At 39.8% G+C, this 27,279-nt stretch overlaps 1 protein-coding gene across 1 annotated transcript in view; it reads left to right on the top strand.

Moving 5' to 3' along the window:
* Window positions 1-26,677, top strand: part of SLF2 (SMC5-SMC6 complex localization factor 2) — a 43,184-nt gene extending 16,507 nt beyond the window's left edge. Inside the window, exons 4-20 of the mRNA XM_063132557.1 lie at window positions 1,771-1,828; window positions 3,343-4,433; window positions 8,481-8,563; window positions 9,559-9,663; window positions 10,546-10,713; window positions 11,442-11,544; window positions 12,733-12,808; window positions 13,811-13,952; window positions 14,569-14,674; window positions 15,525-15,701; window positions 16,191-16,288; window positions 16,392-16,476; window positions 17,190-17,270; window positions 20,208-20,285; window positions 21,852-21,938; window positions 23,484-23,552; window positions 24,661-26,677. Of these exons, the coding sequence (XP_062988627.1) occupies window positions 1,771-1,828; window positions 3,343-4,433; window positions 8,481-8,563; window positions 9,559-9,663; window positions 10,546-10,713; window positions 11,442-11,544; window positions 12,733-12,808; window positions 13,811-13,952; window positions 14,569-14,674; window positions 15,525-15,701; window positions 16,191-16,288; window positions 16,392-16,476; window positions 17,190-17,270; window positions 20,208-20,285; window positions 21,852-21,938; window positions 23,484-23,552; window positions 24,661-24,696 (2,643 nt within the window). The 3' untranslated portion in view covers window positions 24,697-26,677. The remainder of the gene's footprint in view (window positions 1-1,770; window positions 1,829-3,342; window positions 4,434-8,480; window positions 8,564-9,558; window positions 9,664-10,545; window positions 10,714-11,441; window positions 11,545-12,732; window positions 12,809-13,810; window positions 13,953-14,568; window positions 14,675-15,524; window positions 15,702-16,190; window positions 16,289-16,391; window positions 16,477-17,189; window positions 17,271-20,207; window positions 20,286-21,851; window positions 21,939-23,483; window positions 23,553-24,660) is intronic.
* The last annotated feature ends 602 nt before the right edge of the window (window positions 26,678-27,279 follow it).

Here is a 27,279-nt window from a genome sequence, read left to right as displayed (position 1 = left end):
GAAATGTCATGGCATCTGATTATGACCATGTAGCTATTTGTAAGGCTGGTTATGCATGTTCATTTTTTGAAAGAAGGAAAAGGAAATCAATTGGTAGCATAAGCTTTCATTTTCAAAAATTTTGCCATGCTTACATAGCCATTTTTAGGTATTTGGGACATTCATAATGAAGAGCAGATTGACATGAATAATAATGGGTTAACCAGCTCATAGTGGGACCTGTGAAGGTTTGAGGTCTACAGAGGCATGGTTTTGATTTAGGCTTGAAGGCCCAGGAATCTTCTGATGGGAGGGTTTCATTTCCCCAGTTTTTGGTCACCAGATTTTATGTTTCAGTTTCTGTGTGAGAGTACATAAAGGGGTAGAGTTAATTTTACTGGGGGCAGAAAGAGCTGCAGAGAGCTATGGAGAAAAAACTAGGGAGAGACTCTGGAACAAGTAACATCATGTGAGGAGAATAGCCAGGTGAAGTCTGGAGGAGACTTTAAGCCAAAACTACAGGTGAAAGTACAGCCAGGCTAGAAAAAACTGTGGTTTTACATCTTTTATTTTCATTGTAAATGCCTTTTGAAAGCTAACAGCTCTATTTGAGTAAATACCATAAGTTTATGTGACTTTGCTTTATCTTATTTAACATAGTAAATAGTTGTTGTTAAAACTTTGTTGTCTGGGGGTTTCAATTATACCACATCTGAGGCCTAAACCCCACGTTACTGAAGGGGTCCAGGTAGAGGTGGAACCTTGACATATGATGGAAGGAAGGGCTCTTAAAGAGGCAAAATAACTTTAAGGAGCTGATCAAGGGGTCCAGGTAAAGATGGAACCTTGACAGGACCACATGGCAGCTATTGAGTGTGCTGCCTCTAAGTCCCCTCAACACTTCGGATTCCCAAGAGTTTCAAAATTGTGTGTGTCTGTGTCTGTCTTCCAAAGAATGACATTTTACTGATTACATCTCTTTTAGCCTTAGTGTTCCTTACCTATAAAATACAAGTATCAGGCTTTTCTTTGGTCAGGTCTTTGTCTAACACTAATAGCCGGTTTTAGAGTGTTGTGCTAGATCTATAGTAACTGGACTATAGGAGCCCTTCATAGTAATTAAGATGTAGATTTGCATTCTTATATGGAGAGTTTGAGTGTGTGCGTCGATGTGCATGGATGCATGTGTACAAGCAGTACGTTATTGGCTCTTCCCCACTCAATCAGTATTTTGCAGTTGTCTGTTGTGGGTGCATCCTGGTGTTCTAGTAAAAAACAAAGTAAATCCCACAAGCCTCCCCCCCCCCCCCGACCTATGCCAATTGTAGCGAACTTGACTCATGCATTACTGTCACTGATCTAGTTTGTATATAACAGCAGCAAATTGTGGTTTAATTTGCCGAGGTTGTGTGTCGCCACTATTCTGAATATGTAGCTTCCAATCAAAGGTTGTTCTGTGACATCTGACCTCAGACACTGGGTTAATTGTGGGTTAAACTACCCAAAGTTAACCTACAATTTGTTGTTAGTTTAACTTTAGTTTGTTTAACCCACAATTAAGCCGTAGTGTTTAAGTTTGGATGTCAAGGAGTAACCTTCAGTTCGTAGTGGCATGTGAATGGGACCAATGAGAAAATGTGTGGAATTAATTTTAAGGTACTATGATTAGAAATGACACTTTTTACTTCCTCAAATAATAGTAGTGGTTTTTAAGAATTGTTTGCTGTACCCACAAAAGACCAGTATTGTATAAAACCTTGTCAAATATTTTGTGTATGTGCTTATTTGTAGGACACTGGAGACCTCTTAAGAAAAAGATCAAGCTTGGCTGCATGGGAATCTTCCTCAGGTATAAACAGAACAGCCAATGATGTAGACTGGATTGGAACAAATGCCGTACCTCATAGAAGTGTCTACCTTATTAGCAGCTCCACTTATAATTCATTTACCAATATGCTTATTTACTTGGAAGCAAACCCCCACTAAGTGTGCATAGGATTACGTCTGAAGGAGCTCTTATTTTTTAAAGATATTTTACATAATGGCAAGTTTTGAGAAATGTTATATTGTAAGCATGACTGGATGGCTCTAATTCTACAGAGTGTTTCATCTTGTAATTTGACAGTTCATTGATGAAGGAGGCTTTAGCCAGTCCCCTATTTTCTGTGGCCAGTATGTGTTTTTCCAGGATTACCTTTGGTTGGGGCTTTTTGCACGACACAACAGCCCACCCTGGGTTTTTTTTAACCCACAGTGAGACTGCAGGGCGCATCTGGCTACCTTTTTGAATAAGCAAGCCCCAGTCAGTGATTGTCGTGGGTTATGCGAGGATTAAACAACCCTCACACAACCCATAGGCTGCTTTAGGGTTATGCAGGGTTTGTTTAACCCTGGGTTCAACCCAACTTGCTGGGTTTGCATAACATGACAACCCTGAAGCAAGGGTTGCATATACAACTTAGCGCTCATGAGTGGCGCAGCTCATTGTGGGTTAAATAGCCCATGACGAGCTGTGGCATGTCATCTGAACTGGGTTGTTGTGTGTCACAGTGCCCAAATGTAGTGACTTGCACAGTTTTGACATATCTATATAGTAGCCCCCACTTTTGGAGACTTTATGAAAGCAGTTCACTGTGTTCTGATGTCATTTCACCACAAGAGAGGTAAAATATAAATGTGCAGAATGTTACTTTCCAATTATCTGCAAACAGTTATTGATGAATTTTGCTAATGGTAACTAATTGCATCATCTGAGAAACCAATGTTTTTATTTCACTGATGTCTCCAAATCTAAATCTAAACATCTTGACCATTTTTGATCCTTCTGTAGAGAGGACATTATTTTTTTCATGAAATACTTATGGGTGGGTAAGAGTAAAAAGCTGAGAGTATATGTGACTTTCAGCAGTATAATTCCCATAATTCTGTTCCTGCATTTTCATAAGAGCTGAAATCTGTGGGGGGGGGGGGGGAACCAGAGCAGAGGTGGACAACTTGTAGAACTCTGGTTGTCACACCATCCCACACCATTGGCTATGCTGACTAGGTTTGGTAGGCTAAAACATATGGAGGACCACAAGTTGCACCCAATATTTTTTTAATCACTTCTGTATAGAGATGCCATCTGACAGTTTATAACATCACTTAAGTTTGTCCTGGAGAAAGCATTACCTGACACAGATGGACCCTAGAGTTATATTCGCTTGCAATGTTCCATAACATTGACATTCTCATCAATGATGCTACAAAAGTCTGCAGATATAGAGACTCTTGATAGGAATATCAAAACTTTTTTAGTAAATAGTACTATCACTTCAATGGTCTTGCATTGCATACAAATTTTAGTTCATTTTCATTTTGTAGATGAGTCGTCTTCAGTACAATCTTCAAAAGCTATGTTTTCTTCAAGATGGGCCTCTGATAAAAGTATTATTAGAAAAAGCCAGTCCTGTCCATCAGGATATCCTAACTCCACAATTTCATTGGGAATATTAAAACATAAAGAATGTCCTGGTAAACGGAAAAGGATCTCCTTGAAAATGGATATGAAAAATTCACAGAAGTCCATTATACAGAAGTTGGATAAACACAATTTTAGTAGTTCACTGGAAAAGCATGATTCTAAATACTCAAAGGGCCGAATGTTGTCTGATGTCCAACTAGAGGGTATGAATCCATCAGACAAGGACTTGCCTATTTCAATAGCATGTCTTGATGTTGAAGAAAATGGAGACAGTGCTTATGACTACATTACAAATAAGAATGACCAGATCCAAAGTGAAGATGTCAAAGAGAGTCAGTTACAGACATACCCTTCTCGTTTTTATTTTAAAAAGTTGCTTCCTTTTTCTCAAGAAGACATAGGTGTTAAAGCTTTTAGCAATGAATTCATACCATTGCAAGAAAACTCCTTTTTTCCCAAACAGTCAGAAGTTCTATGTTCACATATTCAAGATAATAACTTACTTGAAGCTCTGGAAATGGAGAGTGATAAGAGAGACCCTTCTTTTTGTATGTCTGATAACTTGCTTCTTCCCCCAACATCACACAATACTTTCACAAAAGGGAAAGCAGAAAAGACTTTGATAAATGCTTCTACCTCTCCTTCCCAAAAAAGCACTGAGTGGCTTGTATCATCATTGAGAGATGGTAATAATATTCTGTCATCAGAAGATTGTGATCCTGTCCCCATCCCTAGATCTCCATGTGACTTAAACGAATTGAACAATGAAGGTTCCAACCTAAAGGCATGCATGTTAAATAGCAAACGAAGGAGCTTTTCTGTTAGTGAGGATGAGACCTCTGACAGCAATTTGGATAGCAGCGATGAAGAGATATTTATGCCACTGGAAAAAATATTGGCCCCTAGTGCCAGGCCATCTACAAAAAGCCCAGAACAAACAAGTGATGGCGTCGGTACAACAGACACCACGACTGCATCACATAATACTCCTGTAAGTAAAATATTTTAGTTTAGAAAGTCAATCAAACTGTCCAGGTGCAATAAACTAGGGTCAATAAACCATGGTTTATCATTCTTAAGAACAGCCTCTCCTCCGCCTCTCCTCCGTTCATGTACGTGGTTTCAGAGCTTGTATCCTGGTTTGTTTAAACCATAGTTTTCCATGCTATACAAACTAAGAAAGTGGTTTAATTTCTGCTTATAGACTAGGATAGTAAACTGGCAGGGGAGGGGAGAGGGGAGGGGAGAGGCAAGGAGTGAGCCTGCAGGCACAAAACTTTTTTCTCAAGTTGATAAATTATGGTTTATTGGCCTGAGATAACGAATATTGGGCGTTGCTAGACCTACCGGGTGTTCCGTCGTTGAGGAGCGGTGAAAGCGGCTTTTCCCGTTCAGCCGTGACGCCTCATGCTCCACACCTGCCTTCGATTTGTGGCGGAAGTTTGCGCCGGTTGTGCTGCTGCCGCCGCGAGAACGGTTGCGCAGCCACACCGGCCTGATTGCCGCGGCTTTTTTTTTCGCTCGCTGCACGGTTTGCGCACGTCCGAAAGACCGCAAACTTGCGCAGCCGTCAGCGATGCCGCCGCCGGCCCTGGCGGCGGCAGCGGCGGCAGTGCCAGTGCCAGCTGAAGTGCTGCTGGTGCTGTTGAGGGTCAACATTGATGCGCTCACTTCCTGATGGGGGTCGTGGCGGGTGTCATATGACCCGAGGTCAATCGTCTGCATGGCCACTCTGTGCCTACATCTCCCATCATGCCTCTGAGGTGTCGGCGGCGATGACCGCCTCTGTGCCCTGTGCCCCATCCCAAGGAGCCAACCCACATCTGGCCGTAGCCATGGCAGCAGCCCACAAACAGCTCTGCCCTCTGCCAGCCTGGTACCCACACTAACAGGCAGCGTACAGCACCGCCATTATGCGGCCACGGTAGCTGCCCACCGCAAGGAGTCACCAGCCACTTTTCCGGTCCTCCGGTCCTGCGCAAACTGTCACTGGGGAAATAAAAAAAAAAAGCCGCTCCGCCGCGCTGCCCCAGCTGGCGGACTGCGCGCAAATGGCGGAGGCGGCTTGACCGAAGCCGCTGACCACTCCCCCTTAGCACGCCTTTTCCTGACCAGTGCCGACCGCAGTGACCTCACATCCTCCCACACGTACTCCGAATTACCGCGGGACAGCAGGAAAAGGCGCCCTAAAACTCACTTTTTTAAAGTCGGGAGAAAGAGGCTTCACCGCGGGATAACGGCGGATCCTCGTGAACGTCATCTGGAAGCCTCGACGTGACTGCGGAAGGTAACGCGCGCTAGAGCCTCGTCTAGTAACGCCCATTGAGTTGGATCACTGTAGCAGTAGCAAATTTGGGATCTCATGCAGACCAGTACTATATTATGGGGGAAAACCCTGGGTAGGTTGCTACCAGAGCTAGCACAAGTGTTTGTTTTCTTCAAAGAGTTGTACACTTTCCCTCTTGGAACACAGGCTGCATGTGTAAACACCATAACCTCATGCTGGTTTAGTGTTGCAATTGCCAGAACCAGAATATTGGTCCAAGGGGATGCTTTGACATCAGGAGCTTTGCTGCACACAGACGTCAGGCCCTGGCAGGAACAGAGCAGTATAATGGGAACAACTCATGTGGCAACTTAGCAGACACTAAAAAAATAGTTCCAGAATCAGTTTTATTTATACTTATCCTGTCAATACGTCCCAAGGAGCTCTGGGCATCTTAGTAGACTAAGGGTGCTGTGAGTTATACAACTTTGTTTTCGGTCTAAACGTGCATAGGATTATATCCTTAAAATTGTGCTGCACATGTCTTAATATTCAACAATCTGACCCAGTCCAAATATTACTTTTTTAATCCAGTGGTGAATATAAGTTACTTGCGAATAGGAGAAGGCAGTGATGTGGGTTGAAAAATTGTCTAGCCACCTAATCGTTACCAGAGTCTGTCTGTCTTCTTCAGTGCTTTCAATGCTACTCCTCATACTGGCCTGGTTTGCATGATCACCATGGCTTGTTTAATCCCAGGTGCATGCAGGTCATGATTAGCCTGAGTACCTGCCTAGGTGCAGCTTGCCATGTCATCCGAACCTGGGCAGCATGGCTTGTTGGAGAGGGCAATAGCCCCCAAATAACCCATGGCCTGTTGTTGGGTTATTTAAAGGTTGTTCTCCCCACACACACACAACAAACTGTTCCTGGGAGGGTAATTAGGCTCGTGCCTCGCATGCACCAGGAATTAATCAAATCACAGTGGGTTGCTTAACCCCCATGGATTGTGTGAAAAAGGCCAATTTCTCTGTCTTGTTAGTCTTTCTCCCCCCACCCACCAATGTTCTCTGTTGGTTCACACAAGAGCGGTGTGATTAACAAGACATGGTGGATTATTAACCATGCCGCACATACCAGTTGTATACTGGCCAGATCCATAATTATTCTCCCTGGTGTGGCTTACTGTTCTGAAACTAGCCAGCATGGCTAATTTGAGGAGGCAGCAACCCTCAAACCACGGGCTGAGTTGGGTTATTTAAGGGTTGCTGCCCCCTCCACAACAAATCATGCTGCCTGAGTTTGGACGACATGGCAAGCCATTCCAGCTAGGATATTTTTTTAAAATATTTTTTTTATTGTAAAATTTCAACAAAATTAAGACAAGGAAAGGGAAAATTGTAGCTATGTAAATTTGAATAAATTAATTCCAGTGCATGCATATGGTATGTGTGTGCATCCATCTATCCATCCTATAGTACAGTTTTCTGAGAATAATACATAAACTTCAACAAAAGCAGACCAAGTATCCATATAAGTGATACCCAGTTCACTGGATAGCAGCATGATTAACAACTCACAGTGGCTTAACCCCACCGCACGTATCGGTCACAGTTCCCTAGTTACCCTCACTGGTTCAGCCTGCTGTGTTATCTTAACCCAGCCACCATGGATTGTTTGAGGGGGTAGAGCTTCGGCTATTGGGCGGTATAGAAATGCAATAAATAAATAAAATAGCTGTAAAGGAAACCACACTCAGCCAAACCGGCTGCCCACTGGATTTTGCACAGATCTTGGAATAAAGAACACAGCTCTCAAATTGAAAGGGTTAAGCCCAATCCTTTATTGAAATAGGAAGGGTAAGAGGCAAGCATTTACATCAGATTAGCTACTAAAATGGATACATAAACCCCGAACCCCATACCAGCAAACTAAACATTTGTTACAGAATATACTTCCCCGCAGCCAGGTGTCCTTCAGCTCAGGCACTGGCCTCAGCTTTGGTAGATTTTTTAAGGCCCCTTGTTATTCTACTCCTCCCCCTCCCTCCGGAAGGGCCAGTTTCTCTTTCACAGTTGCAAATTGCCCCAAGGTCACTTCTCTCGCCTCAACGGAGCCAGGAGATGGCTTCCCGCCTACGGCCAGGTGGAGAGATAAGCGGTACTTCCGCAATTCTATAACAGACAATGAACAAGAATGAATTGCTAAAAACAGTAATTCTGAGTACGCTTAACCCCTTCCTTACAATAGCAACCTTCATATAACTCATGGGCTGTCATTGGGTTATTTGAGGGGTGCTGCCTCTCCCTCCTGGTGGGAAGGCAGCTTCCTGGGTTTGGAAGCTATGACAGGTCATGCCAATGAGGGTAATTGGGAAAGTCTGACCAGCACATGCTGCGGGGGAGATAACCTCCTGCTCATTACATATCTCTACTTTCTTACCTCAACCCTTATTCCGTTCAGCTGTGCTTCATCTCAACCAGCTAGTGCTGGCAAGGAGCCAAGTCGTGTCTGCCTTTTTGGGGTTCATTTGTTAGTTTTCGGAACCTTCTCACTCTGCCCTTAATTTTGTTACTAGTTTAAATGTTTTTCTTGTTTTGTTTTGTTTCTTTTCCTGATTGCATCTAAGCTGCTCTGGGAGCCTTTTTGGCTGAGGAATGGAATAAAAATGTTTTATAAAAGTATCTAAACAGTGATTTAGAACTTCTAGTCTAGTGGTAGCTAATAGAATGACAATATTTGTATTTTTAACAAACACTTCCTTTTCTTCAGCTTTCCCAATCTTCTGTCGAGACCCGGGTCTCTTATATGACTCACCTGGAACATCTCTTGAAGGAGAAGGAGGAGTTCAGAAGGTACGTGTGCCTCTATCTTTCTTTTCCATCACCATTAATGCAACCGAGGATCACCCTCCATAATGTAATGATGAACATGCAGTCTCCAACAGGAAAAAAAATATCCTCCATTGAGAGGTTCCTTAGAGAGCAATAGGATTGATCAGTTGAAATACTGTGGATTCTCAGTTGAGTATCTTACTGTTTGCAGAGGTCCCTGCCTATAACTTGGGGCCTTGTTTAGTAGTTTAACTCACTGTTATATGAATTTTGAAAGATCTTAATAGATTTGGTCTAGAAGCCTGCTTAATGTAATAAGTTTCCTAGTGGTCACTTGATGGGAAGAATAACAGCCTTGTACATGAGACTATTTGAAGGTCATTCCATCCCCCACCTGCCTCTACCGTTCTCTCCTTATCATTGTAGCAGAGCTATCTCAAGGACTGTCTTTCCTTTTAAAACCAGGACTGCCTTGCTGATTTCTGTTTCCAAGAGGGAAAATCAGTGGGAAAAATTGAATTGGTTCTCTTCTGACTTTAAAGACTCCTTTAAGGCTAGAAGAGAATTGTGCTTGCAGCTGCCATAGTACTATGTTAATTTTTGGTGACAGTACAGAGCTAGTTGGCTGCTTTGACATATCATTTAAAATAGATTAGGAGGGGCATCTAAGATAGTGCCGTTACACTGCCAGATTATTTGGGCGGTGGAGGAAGGTATAGAGGTTTTTGCCATTTAACTATCCTAAGCTAATTACTTTTCATTCCAGTGTGATGGTAGTTGAATAGCTGCCTCCAGAAACATGGCTTTCTGTATTGCAGAGTTTGTACATAGAATGCATATCGTGCTCTTGAAATGTAATGAGTTCTAGATAGCCTTGTTAGAATCTTCTAATAGACAGAAATATCAAATTGGTCTGTTTGCCAGGGGGAAATGTTCAGCTATTTCAAGGTGCTCTGCATTATGCTGTTATAACTAGAGACCAATGTTCTTTTTAAGCATCCTTATCTCCATTGCAGGGCAGATGAACTAGAGCAACAGCTACAGCAGGTTGAATGGGGAATTGAAATAAATTCTCTGTCTGAAGAACAACCTTATGATGGCAAACTATCAGCTGAACACAGGTCCTCCTTCTAGATTTAACTATTTGTTTTCTTTCTCATGTAGTTACACTCAATGAAATAACACTTGTCTCATTGACCCGTGAATCTACTCCTTTTGCTAGCTTTCTAACTATTTCTTTTAATGACATCTGTTGGGGGGGGGTTCCATTCATTGTTTATGTTTTCTATAATAAATGACTGACAACTGTAGTGTGAAGTCATAGTCTGGTTCAGACTGGCAGCTGTAGTTGAGGCAATGGCTTGTTTGAGATGGTCACCCTAAACCAGGGGTGCACAACGATTTTGGCCTTGAAGGCCTCATGTGATGCTGTCTCAGGAGCTGGGAGCCACAAACACACAACACTGTATGCTTTTATCTGTATGCCGCCCTGAAATCTTATTGATATAGGGCGGAATATAAATGTTTTAAATAAATAAAAAACACATTGAAAGTGTGTGGGGTCCTTTTAAAGCATTCTTACCTCCTATTGAAGCATTCTCCATGTGTCCCTGATATATTCTCTCCCCCTGTCTTTGTCCTGTACCTTAAATTAAGCTGTCACTTCAAGGAAAGTAAAGAGGCCAGCAGAAAGGAAACTGGCAGGAAGACAGAGAAGCACAAACCACAGAACATGATACCTAGAGAATCATTTCTAAAGACTGCTGCAACTCTGCCTTCTAGCTATCCTTTTTTCCTCACAGCAGTGGCTTAATTAAGGTGGCTGAAGATACAGGACATACTTGGGGAAATATTGGAGCTGCATAGAGAGAGGATGAAGACTGTATGCAACCTATGGGTGTCTACATGTGGTTTAGGTGATCATCTGAACCAGGTCAACTAAACTAGACAAAATGTCTAGAATAACTGTTCCTTAACATTGAAGATATAACTTTGTGTTACAGAGCATTTTTAGAGAGATTTTCAATAGTCAGTGATGCTATTCCTGACCAGCATCCAGGAGAAACTATATTTCAAGTAGTACATGCTGGGAAAATCTTCAATCAGTATAACCTTGATTTGAGGAACTCTGGATTTCACCCCCAAAATCCTATTGAAAAATATCTCTTTGGGTAAGAATGGGCTTTATTTTACTAGTTTTCTTGTTCTTTATAGTAGCAAAATAGAACCTGTGTAAAAAAAAACATGTTAAGTTATTTGGTATTTTCCAAAAATGTAGGAAATGCTTTGTTTCTACTGTGTATGCTAGTCTTAGTTTTTGGGAATCTCCTGTTAGACAAGTTTTGGTGACTGTATATATCAGTCAACTTTTGGTTGGATTGTATGTTTACGTATCAGTCAACTTTGTCTTGCCGTTAGTGATCAGTTCGTAGATTAATGTTGTGTAACACTTTCTAGCAAGCTTAGTTTCTGTTGCATCTGACTTAGTTGAAAATCTAGAGCATTGCCTAAACAATCTCAGGACACTCTGTTAACAAAGGCAACAGAATTTGCTGTGCAGTAGTTGGTTGCTTGCACAACTGTTTCCTGGGATTCCCACAGATGAGGCTACAGTGCAGCCCAGCTGCATTTGCTAATTTTGCTTCTGTCTCCTGGCATTTGATAGTTTTATTGTTCCTAGCAGGGATTGTTGAATCTCTGGGTAGTTACCAGTGTTTGTCATATGTAGAGTAGACCCATTGAAATGAATGAAACTTAAGTTGGTCATGACTAACTCAAGTCCCATTCATTTCAGTGGGTCTACTATATGTAGGACTCACCTTGGATACTATCCTCTGCATTTACAGTGGAAAGGCTACCTTTGAAAACATCAATGGTTTCTTGGTGATTCTTTCTACAGGTCAGAAATAACACAGCAGCTTTTTGTAATCAATGAAGGCTTATTGAAATCTGCTTACCATAGTTCTCCATGTCCTTTCCCCATTTCAAAATGGATGTTTCAGGTAAGATGTGTCTTGTTTGATGTTGTATTGGACTGGTGGCATTGTTAACCCTGAAGTCACATTACTTGTGAGCTTTAATTGGTTTACATCTTTAGCTTAGTTTTCTAGATTGCTTACCTAACCCCCACCCCGCAATTCCTGGTGTTTGATCTCTTGCCAAATCTAAGAAATGTGCACAGTTTGTCCATTTTAGTTAATATTACTATACCTTGCAATGCCTCACGTTTTGATTAAATGATTTTGAATGTGGCTTATAACACATCAAACAATATACATCAGAGGCAAAAATCATTTCCCTTCACTTCTATTGAAATCCGAAGGGCTAATTTTTTAAAACTTTGATTTTATTGTGTTGAAGTCAGACTTGAACTATTCTGCTTGCCGTGTTCATTTTGGCTAGAGTAGCACCACCATTTGGGTAAAATAATGAGCCATCCATCTTCCCAATTTTGGAGCTGCAGAGGTGGGTGAAGATTGTCCTAACAGTTGTGTGGTGATCCCCATCCCCTTTCCAGCTACAAGGTGGGGAGGGAGGCTGCAGGTCACTTGGCAGCTGTGTAGTAGCCAAGCTACCTGGAGAGCTGTGGCTATCTAGGACCAATCAGGCCTCCCCAAAATACACAACTCTGCTTGCCCAGAGCAGGAAAGCAAGTCAGGGAGGATTGGGTGCCACTGTTGGAAGGTGCTTGAAGCAACCAGCCGCTCTCCTCACTGGGCTTTCATTCAGTAAGAAACATTTAGGAGATTTTTGTTGCTGCCTGACAGTGTTAGGGGGTGCCTTCAAGCAGCTGAACCCAAGCTGGCACATTGCCCTTGCAGGGGAAGGGACTTGCTAGCGGGAAGAGGGAGTTGAGGGGGGCTGTCAATTAGAATTATTGGCTTGTGCAGCATGGCCAACTAAAAAGTGTAGCTCCGTGGCCCAAGATTTTTACTCCCTTGAGCCAACGTGCATGTGTAAATTGTTAAATTCCAACTTGTCTTATGAGACCAAATCTGGAGCAGTGGTTACTATTATTTGAATTGTTCAGCTTTCTATTTATTAGCTTAATGTGGTGCTTCAGATATTTAGTGCATCGAGTTATATTTCAGAATTTCTGTATCTCAGTAAGGTATACTGGATATGTGGACACTCTAACTGGATACGTGGAAGTTTCCCTCCAGTTTGCTTAATGTTTTTTTCTGAAACAGATGATGACAATTCATCCAGACAGCTCAGTTTCAAGGAAGATTTTGGATGTATTGATGACATTAACAATTAAAAATGGTGAGTGTTCTAAAGCTAAAATGTGAGAGATGATCCCATGTGTTAAAACCTATTAATATGCTTCACACTTACCGCATAGTTCATTGAAAAGGAATTTAATTAGATTCTACAGTCTAAGCTAACTAAAATAATGTGAATGACATGTTTCCTATTCTAGATGCTGCACAAACACACATTTTGGCCTTTAAAAATGCCATTTAAGTAAGAGGTGAAATCCAAACTATGATGAAGCTATTCATACATACAAACTGTGTAAATAATTCTGCATTTTTCTATATAGATTTATTTATTTATTTCATTTCTGTACCGCCCAATAAACAAAGCTTTCTGGATAGTTCACAACAATTAAACCACAAAATGCATCATAAAATTACAATATAAAATGAAAAGTCTTAATTACAGTACAAAAGTACAAACCACAATAAAACCTATCAGCAGTGCAGTGATTTAAAATACAATTTAAAACAACAAAGCTAAAGGACTAAAACACCTGGGAAAATAAAATGATCCTCACCTAGCACTGAAAAGATCACAACATAGGTGCTAGGCGAACCTCTCTGGGAAGCTCGTTCCACCACTGGGGTACCATAGCAGAAAAGCCCCGCTAAATGTACACACACACACACACACATACACACACACACACACACACACACACATATATATATATATATATATATATATCAGGTTAATCATGATGGCTGCTTATTTGCTCCTCTGAAGGTCATTGTCTTTCCCTTTATGTAGAGCAGATGTATAAGAGTGGTGGGAAAATATTAAAGAATACATCTTGCCTCAGAAAATATAATTGCTGTGACCTGAATAATGCTGTGCTCATACCATATTCTGCTATTTTTACTTCTATTCTATTGAGGTTTCCATTACTATATTCAAAAATTACTTAAAAGCAGAGTTCATATCTACATTAGGTGAACTCCTTATGTTCATATTCTCAGTTCCTCTGGTTTGAGGAAAAACAGTCAAATTCTCTTTTATCTGCAGCTTCAGCTGGAAATGACCAACCAAGGCCATGGATTCCATCACTATTTGATATAGCAATTGTGCTAATAAATATGGGTGTTCCCTTCAGTGCACTGTTTCCTCTGCAGGACTTTCAACCTACCTTTACTGAAGACGATATTATGTAAGTGTCTAGCACAATAGCTGCTTTTCCCCCTCAGTTTGCTTTTCCTAGATTTGCTATAGGATACTATAAAAATCTTTGTTATTATGACTTCTCTGATACTAAGATTAGTGTGTCTGAGGTTTGGTATGTCCTGGCCCCTACTCCAGCGCAGGGTGTATGAAAGAGTCAAGGAGCACCCATGTGTTTTAACAGGAAGTTTCTTTTCTATGGCTGGCATTACTGTGGCCCTTGAAGTGAACCAAGTGAACTTGGGTGTGCAACTGATACCGGTGATAACCTTCCTTCTCCTTAAGCACTTGTATCAGGGTTGACTTGCATTGGGGCTGTGACCAGAATAGCACTGAATATTCCTTAAAACTGGTATAAATTTTGTTGACCTAATGTGCTATATTTATTGGCCTAATGGCCAATATAATCCTTGTTTTGTCAGAATTTAATTTCCCCTGTCCTGAGAACTCGAAATGTAGACTCGCATTATATAGTAAAACATTCTTTCTCAACTTTACACTTCAAAAGAGCCCAGAAATGTGATTAGACAGAGCTATCTTGAACACAAGTTAATCTCACTGTAGTGAAATAAAGTAAATGGAAAACAAATCCTTTTTTTCATTAGGTCTGAAATGCATGAAACTGTGAAGAAACAACCAAGTGGAGACATCTTTGGAAACTCAACTCCTTTCTTCTTTTTAATAGATACCAACCTTTGTAATATGGCTAAGGTGAGAATCCCTCCTGTTTTGAAAAGTCTTCTGTATTGTACATATTTATTTTATTTATATATTTATTTAGAATATTTATATACAAGTACAAGAACCTTAAACCTGGCCTGGTAGCGAACAGGCAGCCAGTGCAGCTCCCTCAGCAGAGGAGTTACATGCTGAATATATGTGATTGCTAGTGATAAACAGAATTCTCCTGTACAAGTTTCTTAAGATATATAGCAAAACATTTGTGTAGTGAAATATATCATTATCAGCAATATATCCTTTTAGGGTACTTAAAAATAGTAAGCACAATCTGGCCAACATTAAGCACTTTTGTGTCCCATTGGTTTCAGTATGAAAAATTATGAAAATAATTCAGTATGAAAAATTCAATTATCCTATTGAAATCAATGTGGCTTAACAGATTGTGTCATGGCCAAAGTGTTTACTCTCTTGTAATATGGAGCCGGATGCATCTTTAGCCAGCATGTGCGTACAGTATTTAGGAATCGCAGATAAGATTGATTCCCTGTGACTGGAATTTGCTTACCAGCCCAGCTGTAAACAGAATAATAAGTAGCAGGTGGCTCTTGCCTGCTAAAACTTTAAAAAAACAAAACAAAAAAACCTTCGTTCAATTAATATTCAGATCAGTTTTATTGTTGATAAACAGTAGTTGAATTCAAGAAGTTGACTACTTCCCAATCTTTGACTAAGGAAAGTGAAGGAATGTTCACCTTTCTTAGTCAAAGTTTGAAATGAAAGAAAAATCATTGGCTGCACTTGCAATATACACTTGGGGATCACAGTTAATATTGCTAAAACCTTCTAAATCCATTATCTCCCTTTTCTCCCCCTCTTTAAGTTTCTACGACTGTGTATAAGCATATACCCAGAAGGCTACACAGACAAAGATATATTTCTGTTGCTATTGCTGCTGCTTAAACTGAGTTTGGAAAAAGAGTTGAAACAATTTCCACTAGTGGACTTGGAGTGCCTTATTATAAAACTGCTGGAAAACATCAGAGAGTGGGATACAAAGGTAACATTTATAAGTGTTTAGTGTAATCTATGTAAATTGGAACTAAATTTTACAAGAATCCCTAGAAACAATTAAAAAGCTTTCTTTAACAATATATTTAGCTATGTTTTGTGGAATTGATGCTTTGACACAGCACCTAAACTTTAGGACCTAATGAAATATACCACTTTAAAATCAAACCTTTTACTGGTAAATGCTGCTTATATTGCATGCGTTGATTGGAAATCTTTTTTTTTTTTGTCTGATAAGAGCTGGGTGTATTAAACTATAGTTACGGTGGTAACTATGATAAATGATGATCGGTTTTTATCTCCATAATAAGCATGTATGTGATAAATTACTGTTCTATCCCATATCATGCTATGAAATACTCATAAGTAGGTATACTATCTTTAAAGAAAAAACATTTTAATATTTGCATACACATTGAAACTGGATTTAGCAACTACACTCAAATTCTGCTAACAAATGTTTCTTTCCTTTCTAAAGATGGCTGAGTTATGTCTGGCAATAAGCTACCTATCCAGCCACCATCATGATCTCTTATGGCTGGTTCAGTTTGTCCCCAATTGGATAACACGTGGAAGGTATGCCTTTACTGTAATACAGTTCAGTATGTTCATAATTTCAAAATGTAAGCAGAAAGCACAAGATTATAGCATATCAACTTTGCTTAAACTTTATTTCCAGACAAGTAAGAAGATATCTTAGCTTGGTAATAATCTCGAAGCTTCTCAAAAATCATGGGAACATACCCAGTAGCCATGAAGAGCAGGTACATTATAAACGTGTTTATTAAAATATTGGCTTCCTAGAACTCTGTTAACTTAGGGTGCTTTCAAATGTACAGTTCCTAGTGCTATCAGTCAAAAGGCAATGTGCAGCTATTCTCCTTAATGGATTTTTTTGTGGTAAGAAAAAAGCAGGAAGAGTGGTTGAAAATGCAGGAGAATTACAAATGGGAAGTGACATTGGGCTACATGAGGATAGCTAATAAGTCGCTATTTCCCATCCTCTAATCCTTTATTATGTACCAGTTTCTAAGTTACTGTATTGTTGTCAGGGGTTGTGGTGGTGGTGTGTGAGTGTATAACAACATTTCCTAATACATCCGAAGCAGTATACATCTGCCTTGCTTGGGTTTCCACTCAGAGCTGCCACGCATAATTGACCTCGCTTGCTATTACTCTCCTGTCCTTTTGCTGATACTTGATGTCTCCCAATAAGTGGCTTGCTTTTTTGATTCCTCACACAGATGACCTTAATTAAATTAAATTAAATATTAGAATCCTGAAAATCCTCAGGATCCTAATGAAAGCCCATGAGCCAAACAGATGTTTCTGAAGCTGCACAAATAAAGCTTTGAGAGACCCTGATGTATGAGATTATCCTTTAGATGTTTTTAAATGGTTTAAGATAGTGTTGCCAAAAGCCAGCAAATCAAATACACTCTTATCTAATCTATCTTTTCTCCCTGGGATTAAATAGATGTCACTTCTCTGTAAGGATCTAGTGAAGATGAAACCTTCGAATCTGTTAAAGAGATATTCTGGAACACTGGAATCCCAGGTAATGTCTAGTACCATTTCTGAAAAATCCAGGGTCCCAAAATTACATTTAAGGCATTCTGGCAGCCATATGTGTTGGTTACTTGCCTAAGAGATGCTCATTTGTCAGAAGATTCAGAGGTGACATAAAACCATGAGTGCTGATCTAGATACGGTAGATGCAACATGAGCTGAAGGCATGCAAGGGCAAGGTGGGATGGGCTGACTGGATTAGAACAAAGAAATGGCAAAGATATAAGATGTTCTCTGATTGCTTTGACCATTGCTGATCAAGAAAGTTTTTATAGGGATTAGCAGAGATTTGATCTCATGTTGGAGATTATTAGGTATGAGTCTGGGCTCAGTGCAGTTCCTTTCCTCCATGCATCATTCCCTGCCTAAAAAGATATCCCTGCTTTTAAGTTCTATAGGCCCAAGTTTGAATTGATATATATTTGGAACTAGGAGGCGAAATCCAGGTTTTGCATCTTAGACCAATGTTTCGCTCATCAAAATGTCTCTTAAAATGGTGTTTTCATCTGCTAAAACGATTGCTTAGTTAACACTAGGTGTAGCTACATCTAGTATAGTCAGACCTAGGGACTGGAACAATTGCTGGTCCCTTTGCTGCCTATGGAATAGTGAAGGGGTGGAGTCCTCCTATGTCCCTCTGTATAACAGTATCTCTTGAGCCTGCTTTTGCCCACATCATGGTAGGAAGTACAGGCAACATTTCAGCTCATATCAGTACCAGTGAATCTCATGGCCAAGGGTGCTTCCAGACAGAGGACCCCTAGCTGTGCCAGTCAAAATACATTGTGCAGCTTCCATCTCTTCCTAAAGGATTTTCAGTAGTAAGAGAAAGGATGGAAAACTGGTGAGAAAATACAAGATTGTTGTAAAATGAAAGGTTACATCAGGACGTGCCCACCACAAAATTCCATGAATGAAGCAGGTCAATTGCACAATAAAAACCTTGTCTGGAAACACCCATGTTCCTTTTCGATTCATTGGAACAGGACTGCTTTGTAAGGTTTTTTTTAATGATTGAAAGCTGTGTCTGCTAAAGCCACTATAAAGAAAAGGCTGATTATTTCCAAAGTCATATTATAGATTGTTTTTAAAACCACCAAGCACTCTTAGGGCTGATTGAAATATAACCACAGCCTGTAGCCTGTACACCAGCTGCAAATGGGGGTGGATGGGAATTGTCAATTCATATAGAAACTGCCTTGCTTTGTTTGGCTAATTAGACTTAGAGGACAGCTTCTAATCTTCACAGATGTGATAGGTGTGAAGAGGTGTTTTTATTTTACTGAATAAAGACTTCGTGGATTGCACAGCGAGTCTCTGCTATCTCACATTTTGGTGGGAGGACTTGGAATCCTAACAGCTTGCCTGTCAACTAAATGGATGGTTTCCCGCCATGCCTGACAGGCCTTTACTGGACTCCTCCTTCAGGGAGGGTCCTCTTGACCCAACTTCTGATGTGCAGCCAGTTTGGCGGACCGCCTCCTCTCAACTCTGCTCGCTTAACCATGTGGTGGACTCTGGTATTTGTCAATTCCGTTGCTCTCTCCCTCTCCGATAAAGGCTGAGTTTTCATTATGAGACCACATTACACCAGTCCTTTTCCAGCTTCATTGGCTGCCAGTCCAGATCTGGGCCCGATTCAAAGTGCTGGTGTTAACATTTAAAGCCCTAAACGGCTTGGGGCCAGGCTATCTGAAGGAATGCCTCCTCCCATATGTACCGGCCCGGACCCTAAGGTCATCCTCAGGGGTCCTTCTCTGCGAGCCCCTGCCAAAGGAGGTGAGGCAGGTGGCTACCAGGAGGAGGGCCTTCTCTGCTGTGGCACCCCGGCTGTGGAATGAGCTCCCTAAGGAGGTTCACTTGGCACCTACATTATATGCTTTTAGACGCCAGGTGAAGACCTTTTTATTCTCCCAGCATTTTAACAGTCTATAAATAATTTTTGACCTATTTATTTATTTATTTATTTATTTATTTTATTACGTTTATATACCGCCCCACAGCCGAAGCTCTCTGGGCGGTTTACAACATTAAAAATAGTAAACATTAAAAGTATACAATTTTTTAAAAAAAACATAAAAACAGTATAAAAACAACAGTATCCATTTAAAAACAACAATTCTGGGGTCCATTAAAAACAAACTTAACGTTGTTAAATGCTGTTAAAATGCCTGGGAGAAGAGAAAAGTCTTGACCTGGCACCGAAAAGATATTTTGTAATTTTGCATTGCTGCTCTTTTTATCTGGTTGAGCTTTTATATTGTATTTTATATTAATGGTTTTATACTGTTGTTTTATACTTTGGATGTTTTTAAGTTTTGTGAACTGCCCAGAGAGCTCCGGCTATTGGGCGGTATAGAAATGTAATAAATAAATAAATAAATTCTCTAGGTGTGGAGAGAGAAAGACAGACTCTGAACCTGGGCCTCCTGTTCGATAAGTTTCTGGGAAGATTTCTCTCTTACTCCTGGAGAGTCTTGGGGAATTTCCTCCGCCACTCTTTGTCTTGACTAAGCTTCTTGTAGCTCTGCCTCCGAGTCTGACTCAGGATCTGCAACGAAACCAGGGAGCCTGGGCCCCATTTTAACAACATTAAAGTTTCTGCATGCCCCACTTCTTTGCCTGTTGTGTATTAAATCAGCTCTTAATGTGATTTGTAAGTGGTTGAAAGGGAAAGACATAAGTGTTGGATTACTTAGCACCATGTGCAATCTTCTGTCATCTTTCATTGGTAATATATTCTAGTAACTCTTGAGTCCAGTGGTATTTCAACAGCATACTTGGATAAATAGGCTGAGATATGTCTAGGCTGTTTAGCTTTTAGTCAGGAACTATAAGAGTTGATCTATGTATACCCTTCACCCATGAAATTGGCAGTATCCAAACTATTCAGATCTGTATTAAATATTTTCTGTTCATTTTCTAGGCGTATTATTTGACCTATGTTCTCCTTCACTTGGTCAGGGAAGCGAGCGATTCTGACGTTACCAACGCTAGTCAACGAGTAAGTAATTGTTTCAAGTAACTTGACAGCATGTGAGGGAATTTTTGCATGAAAATATATATGCTATGAAATGTGCTTATACCAACTGCACAGTGGAGATGGTCAACAAGAAAAGCCTACAGTGCGGTACCCCCCTTCCTATGGAATTCCCTACCTTTGGAAATCAGGTAGGCACCAATATTGGGCTGCTTCCGGTGCCTCCTGAAAACGTTGTTGTTTCAGGAAGCTTTCTTGAGTGACTGGCTGCGGTTTTACCAGAACTCTGATCCTTTTTAAAATAGTATTTTTTTAATATGGTGTTTTTATTCTTTAATCCTTTCTGTTGTTCACCACTGCAAACCCTTTGGATGTGGTGCAGTATATAAATAGTATAAATAAATAAATAAATAAATAAAGCAAGTTCTGAATAGGGTTGCATTCTTCATTTACAGAACAGGTTTGTAGCTTGGGGATGCGTCAAGGTTCAGCTTTCCTCATGGAGGCTCAAGTAACTTCCATAGTATGAAGTGCCTTCCAACAATTCAGAATGCTGGCCCTTATCACCTTATCATAAAGGATAGGTTGTTGGACTCCCAACTTTCACCAGTTCCAGACAGCATGGCCAATGATCTGGGATGATGGGAATTGCAGTCCAACAACAACTGGAGGGCCGCAGATTCCCCACTCCTGCTTTAAATGATTATGTTTCCCCATATGAACTTGCTTGTTAAGATCATCTGCTGAGGCCCTTTCCTCTGCCTTCAGAGGTTATGCAGATGCCTACTTAAGCGATGAGCTTTTCTGTGGATTGCTCTCCTTAGGTATATTTGCACTGTTTTTGTCATTGATGCATTAAGCAAGAGTGTCCTATTTTCCCCAGACTTTTAATCAACAGTGGCCTTTTGGGCTTGTATCCTAACTTTTGGCTCCAGGAACAGAAGGAGTTCTTTTAACAAAAGGATAGTTGTTCCCATGTACTCCTTTCAACCTAGACTCTCTAAATCAGCGGTTCTCAACCTGTGGGTCGCGACCCCTTTGGGGTCGAACGACCCTTTCACAGGGGTCGCCTAAGACCATCGGAAAACACATATTTCCGATGGTCTTAGGAACCGAGCTACATAATTTTGCTACATAACAGTAGCAAAATTACAGTTATGAAGTAGCAACGAAAATAATTTTATGGTTGGGGGTCACCACAACATGAGGAACTGTATTAAAGGGTCGCGGCATTAGGAAGGTTGAGAACCACTACTCTAAATGGCCCTGTTGGGTTTTATTTTCTGCTGTTTTGTTATTCTTGTTGTATTGTTCCTTTATATTAACCTTTTAAGATGTTTACTGTTTAATTTTTCAGTTTGCAAGTCACTTTAGGGATTTTTTATAAACTGAAGAGCAGAGTATAAATCTCTTAACGTATGAGTCACAGTAATTTTACAAAGTGTTTGGTAAATCGAAGATAAAGTACACAGAAAGTGTAGTAACAATATTTTTTAAAAAATATATTAATCTGAAATGCTGTGTCATTTATACTTTTGGTCTGGGAAAAATAACTGAAGTAATGGAGTTAACATGTTTACATCCATTTAGAAATGGCTCTTGAAACTCTGTAGCACTTTGGAAAAACATGTGAAATGTGATATTAGGGAAGATGTCAGGCTGTTTTATAGAACTAAGGTGAGTTGTACCTTGTACAGGTGAGTTCTTATGACTCTTCCTGCTTTTTTATTTCTATATATAGTAAAATATAAATACCCTTCTAAGTTGGGGTGGGGGGTTGCTTCGATCAGTTTAACATCTTCTTGGTCAGGATATAGAAGTTCTTTGGGTCTCCTGAGGTCTGATTTCAGGGCTGCATCTCATTTTAAATCACAAAAGAACATAAGAAGAGCCATGCTAGATCAGTCCTAGGGTACATCTTGTCCAGCAGCTGAACAATGCCAGCTGTTGTAACCTTCCCTCATAGGGGAGTTGCTCCAGCCTTATTTCTGCACTTTTCCCAGCTCTACAATATAGTGATCAGAACTGTGCACAGTGTTCTAAGTGTGGTTTCACCATGAATTTGTATAAGAACAGTATGATATTGGCAGTTTTATTCTCAGTCCTCAGGCACATCTTAGGTCAATCCTACATGTTTAGGTGTGAGAGTAGATTTAAAAACCTGATGTTAATATTCAGGCAGGTGATGTTGCAAGCTCTAAGAACAGGAAATACATCCTGAATCATTTGCAAATATCCCTGACTTCTATCTTTAAATAGGCAATATTGAATAATGCAGAATGTATACAATGTATAAAATGCATAGAATGAGAAAAAAATGTACCTCCCTTTAGAATACTATGCCTCCTGATTAATCTGCTGTAATTATCCTTCTAATTATTAGTAGGTTCAAAAGTGTACGTAGGCATCTATCTGGAAATGAAAGTGAGAAATAATCATAATCATTTCCTCTATTCCCAGTGTTCAGGCAGTGAGAGCCATTAATTATGTAGCCAAAAGTATACTCTTTCCATACAAGAGCCGAAGTTCTTCAAGAAGTACAAAACATATTTAGGGGAAAAACATGAAGGTTGGGGACAGAGACCCAAAGCAGCTCAGTGAAGACTTGAATGTTCTCAGTGGCCATGAAATGCTGACTGACGGGGGAGTGAGGTGGTGGGGTGGAGGCAGAAACTCATGTGGGAAAGGAAAATGGATTATTATGGATGAGGGCATGGTTGACTGACTCATGGGTAGTCAGATGTAGTTGTGCACAATACACCTACTGACAACCCTGCTCCTGCACAATTATTAAGGGTGCAGGAGCCCTGGAACAAGACTGCTTCATACTTCAACATTTTGTTGCAGGTTCCCCTTGCAGTCTCTGATTCCTTTTGGTGGGAAATGTATTCTACATTAATTAATCCAGAGATTTAAAAGCAAAGCTCTTTTCAGTTCTTAGTTCCATTACGTGCTGGCTCTCTTTCCTCCCCCCGCCCCACCTTTTAAAGCATACTTTATTCCGTGCTGGCTCTCTTGTGCACGAAAGATTTTTTTCCAGGCCACTCTTGGATTAAATCAAGAGAATTCGACATACACAGTGCAATCCTTTGCATGTTTGCTCAGGTGTAAGTTCCACTGTGTTCAGTACAACCTATTCCTATGTAACTGTGTATAGGATTATTATCATAATCATCCTTTTTCTCAATAGATTTCAGTCAGTTTGTGCTTCCCTCTTTCTAGGTAAAAGACTTGGTTGCCAGAACATATAGCAAATGGCAACAAATGATACACAGTTCTCGGCTTACTCAGGTACTGTGCAGTTAAACTAGCCTTTCACGTTACTGTTTGCACTTACAGAAATACTGCATGCCTTCAATTAATGGTGATGGCACATATTTCCGTAAGGATATCTCTGTGAAAGTTGTAAGCTTGGAGAAGGTTACTTTGCTTAGGGGTGACTCTATGGATCAGCCAATAGAAATCAGCCAATTGGAATGGAAGTAAAGCGACATGTGAATTTTGGATCTTTCTAGTTTACACTTTTGGGTGGGAGTGTACTAAGCATCACAGAAACTTGAACTCTGCAACAGAATGGCTGCATTCATACAACACAATAGTAAATGGTGGGTTAATAGTCCACTCCACGGTTGATTATTGAGGGGGTACTCCCTACATGACATAATTATAATCAGCTTGTCTAGCAGAAATGCAGAGCGGGAAGATCACCTCCGTGCTCCTCCCATTATGCATAGGTTGTCCGTCATTCTCAGTTCGGAGGCTGACAGGCATCCTGATAGGATTGTGCCCTGAATGGTTTAGGACCACACAGTTCTTCAGTATCGTTAAACTTAAGCAGGTGTGCACCTGGTCAATGCTCTGGGTTGGAGAACACTGGAAACCCCATGTAAGAATAAGATATACATAAGTATTTTTCATTTATTTATTTAAAATCCAATGCTTTTGTAAAAATAAATCTTGCATTTCCTACAAAAAATTGCTTTGCTTGATTTTGAAAGGTAGGTGCTTGATAGAGCTGTCAGCCATTAAAAAAATAGTGATTGGTTTTGAATAGATTCAAATTCAAACTTGAATATAAGTGCATTTTAGAGATGCTAAAAGTGCAAGATAGCTTTGGTTAAATTGCAAGTTATTGTTAGAGGGAAAAGCCAATTTCTCTTTTGCTGTCTTACAGTTACATACCGAAACCAAAATAGTTTCAATAAATTAACAAGTGTGTGCCTAACTAATCAGTGGGTCTGCATGTTAACTAAAGCTTTCATTGATAGATCTACCAATTCAACTAATTATAAAGCTTGCCATTGATGTGCTGTCTTTTGTCTACAAATTTCTTTGTTGCCATAATTAGATTTCTAAATATTCTGACACCTCCTCCCTCATCCCACTCTTTTCATTTTAGGGACAGATTCATGATTTTTGGGACCCAGATTCTTAAAATGCATAATTCAGAATATCAAAATGGATAGTATGACCAAGAAAATAAGAGGATGAAGACTACTTTTTGGGCTATGAAGAGAAAACCCTGTAATCCAGACATCACATTCACATGGGTCAATATAATTCTCCCACCTCACCTTCTCCCAACAATTTAACTTAGAAACTTCGGCAATTAAAACTACCTTTAAAATGTATTTGACTTCCTACTTGTAAGAGCGTCTTGTTTTCCTGAACTCAGTCTGAATGGGATAGTCAGGGTAGCCTTATTTCTTTCCCACAGTTTTCTAATTTTGTAGAATTATTTTTAAACCTCTATTGTGATTTTATCATGGATATGGCTGCTACATTTCCTACCATGAAGCAAAGTTTAGAAGCAGTTATGGATATCATTAATTTTGGGTATTAAGAGCATGCCTCTCTGCTGACCTTGCAGTAATACAATTCATGTGGATGTGGTTCTCAAATTACTCACAAATTAGCACATTTAGTGATGGCTTTGAAATGGATGAACTGTGAAAGTGACCTGTGTTCAGAAACTGCTTGAACACTTGAGCTACAGTCCTATACACACTTGAAAGCAAATCTTATTGATTCCATTGAAGTTTACTTCCTAGTAAGTGTGGCTAGGATTGCAGCCTTACCTTCAGAGACACATTTAATCTTTTGAGCAAAAGGGATTAGTAAAACAGCCTGACCAAGCCCATTTTAAGTTTTCAAGAAAGTTGCCAAGATTCATGATGGTCCGTACTCAGCTTCTGATTATGCGCATATATATATATATATATATATATATATATATATATATACATACACACACACTAATATAAAAGGTCATTGTTAGGCAATAGTCTGGGGAGTACTTGGTGTAAAAATGTATATAAATTCAGAAGAGTTCAATCTCCAGTGCCTGGTCATACCACTATGGACTTATATATGTATATGTTCTATGTTGATTTGAACGTTTCATAGGTAAGTCAGTCTTATGCCAGTTAATATAATATTCAAGTGGCATAGATATATATTCACTAATTTAACCTGTATATTTTATTTTGTGTGCAATTTTATATACAGAACGCTTGCACTGCCATAATCTGTGAATAAACATAAAATTTTAGAAGCGATAACAGGAGTTAAATATAATGATGTAGATATAATATAAGTCTAAAATATTTGATTTTTACATGACACTGTTTAAATCAAGTTGTTATTCATTTCAAGTAGAAGAGTGCAAAATAGGTTGATTAATCGAAATGCATAGTATCCTTTGGTACTATCCAAGGGTGCAGTTCAGCACTGTTTAATCAATGGGATCTTTGCCTTGGATTTCAGTGCAAGGTGGTTTGTACCCCAAGTGTGTGAAAACATTTCGTATTTACAGTGCTGTTCAGAATTCTCTATTTCCAATATATCACATTGGGTGGGCAACGCTACCTCAAAGGGGATGGGTTTATTGATTTTTTAAAAAAGCTCATGGGTAGATTTTACTGACCCTGCATTCCACAGCCAGTATCCAGAGGACCCTGGGCATGCGAACTCCGATGGGAGAGTTTCTGCTTTTTCATTCCTGCCGCAGCACCTTGCACTACTTTGAAGGCTACTCTAGAGGGTCCTCTGACTTCAAGGCACAGCTTTTCCAGCAAGGAACTGCAGTTTGAATGAAGGTGGGAAAAGCCGTCGTGTTGCCTACACAGCATGCATAGCCCTCTGGATCTTGGCCTATATTTAAAAGCCTCTTTTGTTAAATTGTACCTTTGAATATACTCTTACATGTATTTTTTTTTTTAAAAAAAAATCTTATTACTTATATTAAAAAGTACCGAATATGCCAGCTATCTCCAGTGGCGGTTTACTGTATCTGTGTATTATGGGAAGAGATACCATTTCTACTTCTTTCTCAATGCTTGGAACTTTGCCGGTGCCAACTTAACCACTTTTTTAATGGAATGGAACAGAGTGTGAGAATAAAAGATAAAATAAAACCTTTTGTGTCTCTAAAATCTATACTACACATATGGGCCTCTGCCAACCCAGCAGAGCAGCTAGAACACTTATGGCACTTTGTTTTTTGAGGTGTGAAGGGAGGCCATGCTGTACAAATTTTTAGCTGGGGCATCGCATTGCACAAAATGCTGTTGGCTGACTCTACTAGGTTCAATTTATTCTAGTTTTACATTCCTAGGTATTTGAGACAACATAGGTATAGCAACACAATTTCAGTTTTCATAAACAATGCAAGAGAAAACTACTAAAACTCTTAAGAGACAGTTATGTATTTTAGAAGTATTTTCTGTCTTGTGTAATTATGGAAAATAGAACGCTTTTTTTTAAAAAAAAAACAAGGTATGAAAATAAGTTGGCATACCTTAAGTACTTGTTCAAGCTTACTGAGCAAATTACTAAACCATTCTGCTGAGGTTAAATCATTTTGTTTTTATGATGAAGAGTACCTAGGTAACTGGCTCTCTATCCCTGTTTTCCTTGGCCTAGATGAACTATTTTCTATGAGTACAAATTCACTAGATAGGATTTTTTAAAATCAACATGGCCACATTACTATCACCACCTGCCTCTTCTGTTGCTC

Source organism: Elgaria multicarinata, chromosome 8 (genome assembly GCF_023053635.1).
Source record: "Elgaria multicarinata webbii isolate HBS135686 ecotype San Diego chromosome 8, rElgMul1.1.pri, whole genome shotgun sequence".
Classification (NCBI taxonomy): Eukaryota; Metazoa; Chordata; class Lepidosauria; order Squamata; family Anguidae; genus Elgaria; species Elgaria multicarinata.
Note: the sequence above shows the minus strand (reverse complement) of the source record. Positions and strands in the feature narration are given on the sequence as shown.